At 42.2% G+C, this 13,214-nt stretch overlaps 1 protein-coding gene across 1 annotated transcript in view; it reads left to right on the forward strand.

The window, feature by feature from the left end:
• Window positions 1-13,214, forward strand: part of CAMK1G (calcium/calmodulin dependent protein kinase IG) — an 85,532-nt gene that overhangs the window by 60,950 nt on the left and 11,368 nt on the right. The window contains exons 3-7 of the mRNA XM_056844324.1: window positions 159-287; window positions 3,564-3,638; window positions 9,757-9,895; window positions 10,605-10,728; window positions 11,873-11,948. Of these exons, the coding sequence (XP_056700302.1) occupies window positions 159-287; window positions 3,564-3,638; window positions 9,757-9,895; window positions 10,605-10,728; window positions 11,873-11,948 (543 nt within the window). The remainder of the gene's footprint in view (window positions 1-158; window positions 288-3,563; window positions 3,639-9,756; window positions 9,896-10,604; window positions 10,729-11,872; window positions 11,949-13,214) is intronic.

The following is a 13,214-nucleotide window of genomic DNA, read 5'->3' on the forward strand; positions in this document are numbered from 1 at the left end:
TGCTGCCAGATCATCAAGTCTAATTAATAATGGCCATCTGCTTCTGAAAGGAGTGTTATTAGTATGTTCTTTGTTGGCTATTTGTGTGACTGACTTTTCTATATGCATTCCACTTACCAGTTAAACCAAGCTTCCTTCCAACTTTGCTTTCTTCACAGAGGAGCCTTTTCAGAAGTTTTCCTGGTGAAGCAGAGAGCTACCAGCAAGCTCTTTGCTTTAAAGTGCATTAAAAAGTCACCGGTCACCCGGGAGAGCAACCTGGAAAACGAAATAGCTGTGCTGAAGAAGTAAGTACATTCAAACAGAGCCAGTTACAATCACCTCCCTACGGGCTCACTAGAGGCTACAAGGCACTCATTTATCAAGGGCTGGTGGTGAAGAGGGACCTGGCAACCCTACCCATGAGTGCCATCAGTTTGGGTTACAAGACGGGAAGTACATTCTCTTTCTTTTGGAAGATCAAGCAAATTTTGTTGTTGTTCATTGAATGATCAAAAGTGTTTGAAAATGCAACGGGAACAGAAGATAATGGGAGGGATGCAACGGGAAAAGATCATGGAGGTGGACCACTGGCTGCTTTGGTGGTGCTGACAGGAGCTATTTGGATTCTGGGACCATGGGCTAGGTTTTTTGGAAGATGGCCTTTTAGCATACAATGGACTTCACCTATCAAGGTCGGGGAAGAATGTGTTTAGCAGAAACCTAGGGAGATTCGTTAGGAGGGTTTTAAATTGATATCACGAGGGGAAGGAGATGACCAAAATAGGGATTTCAATGAAGGAGAGCAGACAGCAGATGCCCACCAGGGAATGTCAGGTCAAATGAAGCTGAAGGTGCCTATGTACTAATGCCGAAAGCTTGGGCAAAAAGAAGGAAGAGCCTGAGCTTCTAATGCAGAAAGAGGAATATGATTTAATAGGCATTACAGAGACTTAGTGGAGTGATTCCTATGACTGGAATGTAGTAGTGGGTGGGTATGAGTTGTTAAGGGTCAAAGAGGAGGCAGAGTGGCACAGTATGTGAGGAGAGGGTTTGCTTGTCAGAAAATACTGGAGGAGGCAGGTGGCAGCCCAGTGGAAAGTATTTGGGTGTTTTCAAATGGTGGAGGAAGCTATGAGGGGCTTGGCCATACTCAATATTAACCAACAGACAAGAATTGGTAGATGGGGTGAAGGTGATGGGGACCTTAGGGGGAAGTGACTATGTCCTCCTAGAATTCGTTTTGCTGTGGGGGATCAAGGAAATTTGTAGCCAGACATATATGGTAGATTTTAGTAGGGCAGACTTTAATTAATTCAGAGGCATGATGAGAGTCATTCCATGGGCAAGAATGCTGGAAGGGAAAGGAGTGGGTGAAGGGTGGACTCTCCTAAAACAAGAGCGCTTGCAAGCTTAAAATGACACTGTTCCAACCAGATGGAAACATGGTAGGGGATTCAAAAAGCCAATGTGGATGAACAGAGAACTCCATGGTGAGCTAAGGAAGAAAAAGGGCATGTTTAAGAAATGGAGGGAAGGACATGCCTATAAAGAAGACTATCTTAGGATTGCTAGGTAATGTAGGTCAGCCATCAGAGAGGCCAAAACTCACAGTGAGCTGATGCTGGCCAGGGAAGCTTGCTACAACAAGGAAAGCTTATTCAGATATGTGAGGAGCAAACACAAGGTAAAGAGGCAATAGGCCCACTGTTGAGTGAAAGTGGAGAAACTCTGACAGAGTAAAGAGAGAAAGTCTCAGTGCCTATTTTGCCTCAGTTTTTCTTTGAAGAAGAGAACAGGCTCATCTAAAGATGGTAGTAGGCAAGGCACAGTGTCCAGGCTGCTGATTGACATGGACAGAGAGGTTATTGAGAGGCATCTGGCTGCATTGGATGAGTACAAATCCCCCAGGAAAGATGGTATGCATCTGAGAGTGCTCAAAGAACTTTCTAGAGAGCTTGCAGAGCCTTTGTCCATTATCTTTAAAATCTCTTGGACGGGAGGTAGACGGGAGATGTGTCAAGAGAATGGAGGAGAACGAATGTTATCTCAGTCTTCGAAAAAAGAGGAGGGATGACCAAGAAAACTACAGGCCAATCAGACTAACCTCTGTCCCAGGGAAGATACTGGAGAAGATTTTAAAGGGGTCAATCTGCGAACATCTGAAGGACAACTTGGTGACCTGGGGAAGTCAGCATTGATTTGTCCCTAACTAGTCCTGCCAGACCAACCCCGTTTTCTTCTTTGATTGAGTGATGAGGTTACTGGATCATGGGAACACCATCAATGTTGTTTATCTGGATTTCAGTAAAGCGTTTGATGGGGTTCCCCATGATGTTCTGCTGGGAAAACTGGAGGACTGTGGACTAGACTCTAGGACAATTAGGTGGATAGAGAACTGGTTGGAGAACCATACCCAAAGAGTAGTTTTCAGTGGCATTTCATCTGACTGTAGGGAGGTGTCCAGTGGGGTGACAGGTCTCGGTTCTGGGCCCGATACTTTCAATATTTTTGTAAATGATCTAGATTAAGGGATGGAGGGACTACTCAGTAAATTTGCAGATGACACCAAATTGAGAGGAGTACCAAACACCCCAGATGAAAGATATAGAATTCAATGAGATCTGAACACACTGGAAAAGTGGCAGATGTGAAAAAGGTACAAATCAGCAAGGATAAGTGCAGAGTTCTATATCTGGGTAACAAAAATGAGCAACATGCATACTGGATGGGGAATACACTTCTGGGTAGCAGTGTGTGTGAGCAAGATCTTGGGGTACAGGTGGACTGTAAGCTAAATATGAGCAGTCAGTGTGATGCAGTGGCAAAAAAGTCTAATGCAGTCTTGGGGTGTATCAACAGAGGCATAACATCCAAATTGCAAGATGTCATAGTCCTGCTGTACATCACACTGGTCAAGCCACGCCCACACCTGGAGTACTGTGTGCAGTTCTGGAAGCCTCACTTCAAAAAGGATGTGGACAGAATTGAGTGGATGCAGAGGAGAGTGACAAGGATGATCAGGGGCTTGGAGAACAAGCCCTATGATGAAAGGCTGAGAAACTTGGGACTGTCAGAAAAGAGGAAGTTGAGGGGGGACATGATTGCTCTCTTTAAGTATTTGAAAGCTGTCACTTAGAGGAGGGCAGAGAGCTGTTCCTGTTGGCAGCAGAAGATATGACTCACAATACTGGGTATAAATTACAAGTGGAAAGGTACCTGCTGGATTTTTTTTTTGGGGGGGGGATATACAGTAAGAGTTGTTCAGCAGTGGAATTGGCTGCCTAGGGAGATGGTGAGCTGCCCCTCACTGGCAGCCTTCAAGCAGCAGCTGGAGGAACATTTGTCAGGGATGCTTCGGCTGAACCTGCATTGAGCAAGGAGTTGGACTAGATAGCCTGTATGGCCCCTTCCGACTCTATGATTCTATTAAAATAATGTGTTTCTCCATCCTGTGTAAAACAGAATTTATACTTTGAAATAATTAAATGTCTGTGAGAATAAAAAAAAATATAGCACAGGAGGGGATTGTTTTAGTTTGATACTTTTTGACTTATCACTGTGAACCATTTCTCTCTTTGCAGAATAAAGCATGAAAACATAGTAACTCTGGAAGACATTTATGAAAGCTCAACCCACTATTATCTAGTCATGCAGCTGTAAGTATCAGTTCACAGACTGTGTTGCAAAAATGTCAGTGACCTCTGGTGCCATGAAAGATGATCACTGGCCACAATCACAAATAAGAACCCATGTCATACAAATACTCTTTAAAACTTTACGGTGATGCAACAAAAGCCATTTTCCTATGGATTCATCCCATACTGCTATAATGTTCAAAGGCCTGCAGCTGTGGTGATGAAGCTAGCTTAATTGGCCCTTCCCTTGAAACTGATGCCAGGATAGGACTGGGGGTGACAATTTCATGATAAAGGTCCCCCTATTGGATGGCCCTTTGAAAGTCACAACAAAACCTTGGTGTCTAGTCCCATGGCATTGGGGTAACATTTTAAAAATACATAAATTACTCAGACATGAGTAGCGATGCTGTAGAGTATTAAGTTTCAGTTTGATGTTTGTGGGACAAAATTGATTATTTGGATCCCTCAAGCCAACTTTCTCCTTAATTGTAAATTAGACTAACAGTGCAGTCACAAACAAGGTCAAGCCCTTCTAAGACCATTTATTTCAATGGGATACTTTATTTCATTTATTTACATTATTTATAGTCTACCTTTCTCACTGAGACTGAAGATAAATTACACAGTGTAAACCAGTGCAGTCATTAGGATGGGACATCCAATAAGCAGTGTATAGGATTACGACTGTGGAAATTAAACCAAGTAAAAATCTGGAACGAAGTTGAAACAAAGCATGAGTATTAACACAGTATATTAAATAATGCACAATTACATAACAGGGTAATACATGCATCAGCAGAGAGCACATACTACCAAAATAGTATAATCCACAGCCTTTATTAAAGCATCTTCCTAAACCATTCCAGTATAATAAAACCCTATTAACTTTGTAAAAATGTCCTTCTGAATAATTCAGTGTTGCATATTTTGTGGGATGCCAGGCCAGTGGGAGCCTTCCTGACCTCATCAGACAGACCATTCAATAAGCCTGGAACCACATCAGAAAATGCATGGGCAGTCTCAAATCATGCCCAAGGCAGTCAAAAAAGCTACCAAATCCTAGGTCAGTCCCAGCAAGGTATGCTCTGCAAGAATGTTGAAGTCCCCCAGAACAATCAGTCTAGGTGTCTCCAGGACCACATTCAAGAGTACCTCTGCCAACTCAAAAAAAGGTGCCTACCAAGAAACTAGGCAGCTGGTAAACAAGAAGTATGCCTGACATATCCTTAGTCCCCAACATCAGGAGCATACAACCAATGTCAGTGTACTTTGCGCTGGTAATCTGTGGAAACTGAAGGATTCATGGAGGATAATAGCCACCCTTCCTCTCCAACCACATTTGCAGGGTTGGTGGAGGACTGCATGACCAGACAGAGTTCGTTGCAACACACTACAACATGTTCTTACAACCACATTTGTCATGCAAGCCAGATCAGTTTTCTCTTCCCATAGCAACCCAGACAGGCATGCAGTTTTGTGCCCCACCAGTCTGGCATTGCACAATATTTACGAAGAGATGGAGGAAATAGGGGCCCTTGCATCATTGTCTCTTGGGAAGCTATAGAGGTTAAATAGGCAGCGAGCATCCTTGCCAAATACTGGCCATTTTTGGAAGATTCCACTCCTATATCTGCTAACTCCCATTGGCCCTGGAACAGTGCATTCACCAAACATCCTTCCACAGGTACAAATTGTCCCCAGCATCACTAACACCCCCCACCCCCAGATTCCACATGCTGCCATCCACAGAGATGCCATGCAGCAGTCCAGAGCTACTATCTTGGTGGGCTGATGTCAGTGCTGACAGGTGTTGTCCTGCATCAGTGCTGATTCCGGGCAGCAGCTGAGCAACTGATGTCTCTTCCCCTGGTGGAACTTCTTCCAGTCATTGCTTGCAATGGGTGGGCTCCAGTTGTGCACCCCAAGCAAAGAGCTATGGGCCAAGAGCCCTTGTGCTCTTGTCCTTTGGCTCATACCAACAGGCCCATGCTTCTTGCCTGGCCTTATAGGTAGTCTATAACATACCTACTGAGAGCAAGGAGAAAGAAAGCAGATTCCCTGCAGCTGGCTTCACAACTTGCTCTGTGGGACTCATACGTTGTCAATTTTTAGTGGTTCCATCAAATATTGCCCTTTTGGTTCCCAGTCACCCTCATTGTTATCCACACATCTGTTTCCCTCCCTATCATCAGGAACTGCTTGGTCTAGAGCTATTCATGAGAATGAAAGAAAATTGCCATTGGTTAGGTAAAAGCGGGGGGAACAGCATACCACTTATTCATTCATCAGCCCTATGCGAGTATCATTAAGTGATCCTGGGATATTTCTAACCTGTCATTAAAATCTATCTATAATAAGCATCAGCAATTATGCAACACAAAATCTAGGTGGGAGTGAGTTCTTCATAGTGAGGTTGAGCCAGCAGGTGGATCTTAAAAGACCCCATTTCGTTGATAGATTCTGCACCACTACCTCACCAGGTCATAATTTTCTAAAAAGGAATAAACTGTGGGATTTGCTGGAAGGTTTCAGTGTAATTCCATACTGTGGCAATTAAAAAAGGAAAATGGGTTAGCATGTTAATTAGTCCTGGATTAAAGGGACAATCGTCTAATTAATGTATTTCATGCAGATTAGCTGTTGGTAAATCAGATTATGTCATGGAAGGCTAGAGAGAGCTTTGTTCACAAGAAAGACAGCTGCACTGAAAACTGATCCTAGTTCTTTGGAGATAATAAGGCACAATTACTACATGGTTTGAAGCACATTGATTTGAGTACATTTCATCCCACGTTACTACTGGGTCATTTTCTTTACTCTATGCTTACTACCACTTCCACTTCTTACCATAACCCAAGAAACAGGACAAATGTCCATTCTCTAGCTCGTGGCCATGTTCAAAATGAATTGCATTTTAGGATGTAGTTGTAGTCCACCTTGAGGCCAGTTTTATAGGAAGGAAGGCTAAAAATGTTCTGAATGAATTAATTCAGGGGGGGGGACAAGGGGGGACAAGACTGAACCATGGAGCACAAATACTAAGGAACTGAGCATTGTTCCTCTAATGGGCCTACATAAACTGTCTCATATAAGAAAGCCTGGAGATACTTCACCATTGCTCTCTGAAGCCATTTGCCCTAGAAAGGGATGATAGTTATTAAACTGCTCTCAGTAAGCCTTTTGGCATTACTGCCTCCTTCAGTGAGCAATCCACTACTCCCTGGACCCAGCCAAGAAATCTCCTCCATCTCAATGTAATAAGCTATGAAGGGCAAGGGTCAATTTGGTCAACATGATAGGCTGAACTCCAAGCAATTTGTCCCTCAAGCTGCAATAACTGAAATTTGTCCAAGCAATTGCAATTAAACTGAGCTGGGATAGTGCCCTGAGACTGTCCGGAAGAATTAAAGGTACCCAGATCATGACAGATGCTAGAGATTTTATCTCTGAAATAATCATCAGAGATGTCATAGCAAGCTACTGAATGTTTGTTTGTTTGTTTATTATTGTTCTTATATGCCACTGTCCCCGAGAAACGCTAGGCTCAGAACGGCTTACAACAGAATCAACCCACCAAATTCAATAAAATACATTAAAACCATTTGTATAACAATAAAAAACAGCCCCAAACATATCAACAATCAATAAAATCAGCAAAAAAAAATCAGTACAGAAATACCAAGGAGGTCCAAAGTACACAGTATGACTGCACTGTTGGGATTGGAAGTGCCATAGCACTATTTCTCACTTTTGCAATCACTAGACCCATGATCACAATCCTGTTTAGATTACAGTTGAAGAACATAAGAAAGGCCCTGCTGGATCAGACCAAGGCCCATCAAGTCCAGCAGTCTGTTCACACAGTAGCCAACCAGGTGCCTCCAGGAAGCCACTAACAAGACGACTGCAGCAGCACCATCCTGCCTATGTTCCACCGCACCCAAAATATTAGGCATGCTCCTCTGATACTAGAGAGAATAGGTATGCAGCATGACTAATATCCATTCTAACTAACAGCCATGAATACCCCTCTCCTCCATGAATATGTCCACTCCCCCCTTAAAGCCCTCCAAGCTGGCAGTCATCACCACATCCTGGGGCAGGGAGTTCCACAATTTAACTATGCGTTGTGTGAAAAAATACTTCCTTTTATCTGTTTTGAATCTCTCACCCTCCAGTTTTAGCAGATGACCCCGTGTTCTAGTATTATGGGAAAGGGAGAAAAACTTCTCCCTGTCCACTCTCTCCAAACCATGCATAATTTTATAGACCTCTATCATGTCTCCCCTTAGCCGCCTTCTTTCCAAGCTAAACAGTCCTAAGCGCCTTAACCGCTCCCATAGGACAGTTGTTCTAGTCCCCTAATCATTTTGGTTGCTCTTTTCTGCACCTTCTCAAGCTCTGTAATATCCTTTTTTAGGTGTGTCGCGGTCCGTGCCGTTAAGGTAGCCCAACTCCTAGAATTGACCCCTTCCTAAAAAGAGATCCGTATCTACTCAGCCCGTTACCCACTAAGCAGGGATCAACACTTTCTATCTCTCGCGAGACAGACTTTCTATTGAATTGTTCCAGTAAAAATATGAAAAGATTATTTAAATAAAAATATTATTTATTTCACATAAAATATATGCATGTAAATAATTACAGAAATAAAAACTATATTAGTTAGTTCAACAGGAACAAATTATATGCAAGCAATATTAGCAATATCAACAATCTCTATGACTCTGTATGAGAGTTTCCCAAGTATATATTTCATTCAGGAAATAATACAGTTTACAGAAATCTTGTAAAATAATGGTTAGTGCATTGAATAAGTATTCTACTTCAATTATTTAAATATAAGACATACTTTTACCCAGTTATGTCATTGCAGAGCTTCTGTAAGGATTCTATAAGTTCATTTAGAATAGTTAGATTTCCTTCAGGTATTCTCTAAATATTATTTTGTTATTTCAATGCCTTTAGTATTTGAAAAGGTAGGAGAGATCTCTTTGGTTCCATAGTTTCATGTTAAAGCTGGTTCTATAGCTCTTAACATCAGTCTGTTTGTGACTGAAGTCATGAAACCATAAAGTCTCTATATGTTTGAGGTTTCTGGGTCTGAAGCCCATGTTCAGATTAGAAAAGGCTATGGGAAAGCCATTTCTAAGCATGCATTTGATGTAAGCATTGCTGTATAGCTAAGAGCCACTTTGATGATTTAACTATACTGTAATTAATCAGTATTTGCTGTTACTATGTGTAAAGCTTAACGTTATGTGTAGAGTATAAAACTATTCTAGCAGCGCCAGTCTTTAGAGAGATACTATAGTTCAGTTTAAGAGCTTAAGGCTCCATGGATCTCCATCCATTTATTTCCAATTATATGTATTCCAAATAGAGTAATTCTATGTGTAAGCCATTGTTGGCTGTAATGCATGTTTATGTATGCCAGACAGTTCTGTCAGACCTCAGTCTTAGAACTGACTGCAGAACATATTCAGTGCTCTCACCTTGTGAGCTATCCTAGACGTTCTAGGACTTCCTGCCTTGTTACCACTATTTGCCTCAGTTCCTCATTTTCCCCTCTCCAAAATCTCTGTTCAGGAGAAGGAATCTGCCCTGTATCTTCAACAGTGAAGACAGATGAGAAGAATTCATTTAGTTTTTCAGCAATCGCTTTATCCTCCCTTAGAGTTCCTTTACTCCCATTGTCATCCAATGGTCCAACCGCTTCCCTAAGAAATGAGATGAAAAAATGACAGCATTACTGGTAAACAAGTTACTCAGTGGTGCTTTGTGTGGAAATTAGCATGGAAGAAAGGAAATGAAACTCAATCAAGGGAATTCTCTTTTGCCTAAACCCATAGGTTTGGATCCACTGCAGCATTTCTGTGAACAGAAGGATTTCTCTACCCATAGAGCACAAGTTTCTCAGCACCACTCACCACTGCAATACAAAATACCCTCTCCAAAGAAGTGGCTTTTCAGGAGCCATTTGGGAACAGAGCTGGAAGAAAGCTATGCCGCACAGGAAAACTATCTCCTTCCACATAGACACTCCAGCAGTTCTAAGCCACAATCAAATTGAACTTCCATGCAGTTCAGTCAGGGCATTTTTTAAAATGATTCTTCTAACTGTCTTCTTTCACAGAGTGTCTGGAGGGGAATTATTTGACCGTATTTTAGAACGAGGTGTATATACTGAAAAAGATGCAAGTGTTGTAATTCGACAAGTCCTGGAAGCTGTGCAATATCTTCATGAGAATGGGATCGTCCACCGAGATCTAAAGGTATAGTCCTTTGGCCTTAGTATCCTGACAATAATGGTGCTATGCCTGTCTAGGGGTCCATAGACTCTTACAGCCATCCACCAATATGCTCTGAGCCACATATCCTAACACTCTTCAGACACAAGAGTCCAGTAGCACCTTAAAGACTAACAAAAATATTTTCTGGTAGGGTATGAGCTTTCGTGAGCCACAGCTCACTTCTTCAGGTATCTTCTTCAGGTATCTGAAGAAGTGAGCTGTGGCTCACGAAAGCTCATACCCTACCAGAAAATATTTTTGTTAGTCTTTAAGGTGCTACTGGACTCTTGCCCTTTTTGACTACTACAAACAGACTAACACGGCTACCCACTGTGAATTATCTTCAGACACAGTTGACCATGGCCTTAACACACTACTGGAAGAAGCCGCGAGCAGTAGCAGCACTGGAATGCCATGTGTACCATTTCTGGTTTGAATAACCATTTCTCATGCTTCCCATTCCTAACCTACTGATAAGCCAAGTGTGCAACAAATGAAAACATTGGCACAATGCAGATTTAGCCTTGAGTTTCCTCTTTCTGAGTAGGAGTAGGATGGCAGCTTAAGAAGCTCTTAATCAGAAGTAAGCCATCCTGAATTCAGTATTGAATGTGACTGTATTATAGGGCTCATTAGGCCACAATCGCACAATCTTTGCTAGTTTAGAGGAATAACAGCTTCTTGTCCACAGCCTGAAAACTTGCTCTACCTAACTCCTGAGGAGGACTCCAAAATCATGATCACTGACTTTGGTTTGTCTAAAATGGAGCAGAATGGCATCATGTCTACAGCATGTGGAACTCCGGGATATGTTGGTAAGCAACACAATAGAAATTATCTATTACTGGGATTGTATATTACAATAAAAACTTTCTTACAGCAAAGCTTCCTAAATGAAGTGATCATAAATAGGATATTAAGTTCCCAGCCACCTTCATGTCCCCCCACAGTTCCATTTCATTTGATGTCCCTTAATTTTGTTAGTGAAATAACACTGTCTCATCTGGAGGTTGCAAATACAATTCTGAAAATGGGATTTATTAACACTCTTATCCTGAACATATTGATGGCAGTGGGCCTTAAAGGATGTACACATATAGCACTGCAGCTTTAATATGTAGGAAGGTAGGGAAAATATATAAATTATTGCCTAGCCAGCCACTGATTCAGAAACTTGTAAAATTTTGTTCCATATGCTGCCAGTACATCAAGCTGTGTTTTGTATGAGTTAAATAAAACATGAAAAGGTGCCAAAGAGCCAACTGATGAATTTATTTTAAAAAATTCACCTGATGCATTTCTAGTCATTGCTTTTCACGAATATTTTGCTCCACTTATAAAAGAAACAGTGGGAGTGGGGGGAGAAAACCTATCTGTTGTGTAACAATAGGAAAATATTTGTTGGGTGAATTTCTGTAATAAATTGATGCAGTGTCTTTGGTGCCTCCAGATATTCTTCTGATTTTTTCCATGGATTGGTGTGACTCTCTTGGTTTTTGTTTTACATATACGTTCAGAATAATCACCAGTCTTACCATGCCAGGTGCCATCACCTGCTGCAGACATGGGACCCTGCTTTTCTGGATCATTGTAATATCTTTCTTGCTTGCTTGTAATTAAACTGTAGACTTCAATCCCAGACGATGTAGTGATGGCCACAAACATAAATAGCATTAGGAGGGAATATGACAGATTAATGGAGGGTATGTCCATCAGTGGCTACTAGCCATAGTAGAACCTGTACATGCAAATGCAGTTAGCCTCAGAACACCAGTGCTAGAAGGCAACATCATGAGAAGGCCTTGGCCTCTAAGCCCTGTTTTTGGTCCTCCAGGGCAACTGGGTGGCAATTGTGTAAAAAAATAGCCTGAATAAACAGAACTCTGGATGCGTAAAACGGGATGCTGGACTAGATGGTCTTGTTGCTTCTTACTTCGATATGATTTTTATTTGTTGCAGCTCCAGAAGTGCTACAACAAAGGCCATATAGCAACGCTGTGGATTGCTGGTCAATAGGAGTCATTACTTATATCCTGTGAGTGTCATCGCCTGTTACCTTTGCCAGAATATGCTTGTAAATAAGTCCACAAACATTACCAACATTTACTAGCCAGCCTACTCATGTGTGATATTTGTGGCATGTAGGAGTATGTTTTTTACACATCTATATTTCAAGTTCTTAATGGTTCTTTCCATCCTTAGGATAACTTTGTTGTAGTTGTTGTTTATTTTTGTCTGCACTGCAGCTAATGGGTGGGGAAGAGGCTGCAGTGAGGATAGGGTTGCCAACCTCCAGGTAGTAGCTGAAGATCTCCTGCTATTACAACTGATCTCCAGCCGATAGAGATGAGTTCACCTGGAGAAAATGGCCACTTTTGCAATTGGATTCTATGGCATTGAAGTCCCTCCCCTCACCAAACCCCGCCCTCCTCCTGCCCATGGAGAAGAGGGACCTGGCAACCCTAAGTGAGGAGGACAAAGAGGTGAAATAATTCCTTTATCTTCTTCTGCAAGCATAACTCTGCTGAGGAAAGGAGTCGATTCCATTCCCTTGTCCTTAACTCCAACCCACGACTCCTCTGCATAGATTCTGCAACCCCAGGAATGAAAATTCCAGGGCTCAGAAAGAGCATCAGGAAAAGAGAGGAAGGTGGGAAAACTCCACGTGCCTTCCACATACAGATGGTAAGACACTGCCCACTGTGTGCAGGGTCAGATAGAGAAGCTGTTGGATTTCTATGATCAGATCACCTCTTTACATTTCTATCAGCAGCAGCCACAGAGGCCTCCAAACTGGAGTGTGGCACTTGGAGAGGGGAAATTTAATCCTTCTACTCAAAACCACTTTCCTGATGTAAATCCCTCCTCCTCCAAAGATGCTATTTGCCCATAAAGAGAGCATATTGGGGGGGGGGGGGATAACATTTTCAGAGGAGCAAGCAATTTACATCCGGAAAACAGCATTAAGAATTTCTAAAAACCTTCCCACAGTCCCATGGTTCCTATCCAAAAATGTGAGCTCCCATAATTACTGTTTATTTTTTTTAAAAATGTAAAGAGATGGGTAATTTGAACATGGCTCTCCAAACTCTCACCTAGTTGCCCTCTCGGACTTCTATTAATATGTTGACATCACTTGTGATCCTCTTTGAGAGCTAGCATGGGGTAGTGGTTAAGAGTGGTGGACTCTAGTCTGGAGAACTGGGTTCGATTCCCACTCCTGCACATGCAGCCTGCTGGGTGACCTTGGGCTAGTCCCAGTTCTCCCACAACTCTCTCAGCCCCACTGACCTCACAAGGT

The sequence above is a fragment of the Euleptes europaea genome, chromosome 2 (assembly GCF_029931775.1).
Source record: "Euleptes europaea isolate rEulEur1 chromosome 2, rEulEur1.hap1, whole genome shotgun sequence".
Taxonomy (NCBI): domain Eukaryota; kingdom Metazoa; phylum Chordata; class Lepidosauria; order Squamata; family Sphaerodactylidae; genus Euleptes; species Euleptes europaea.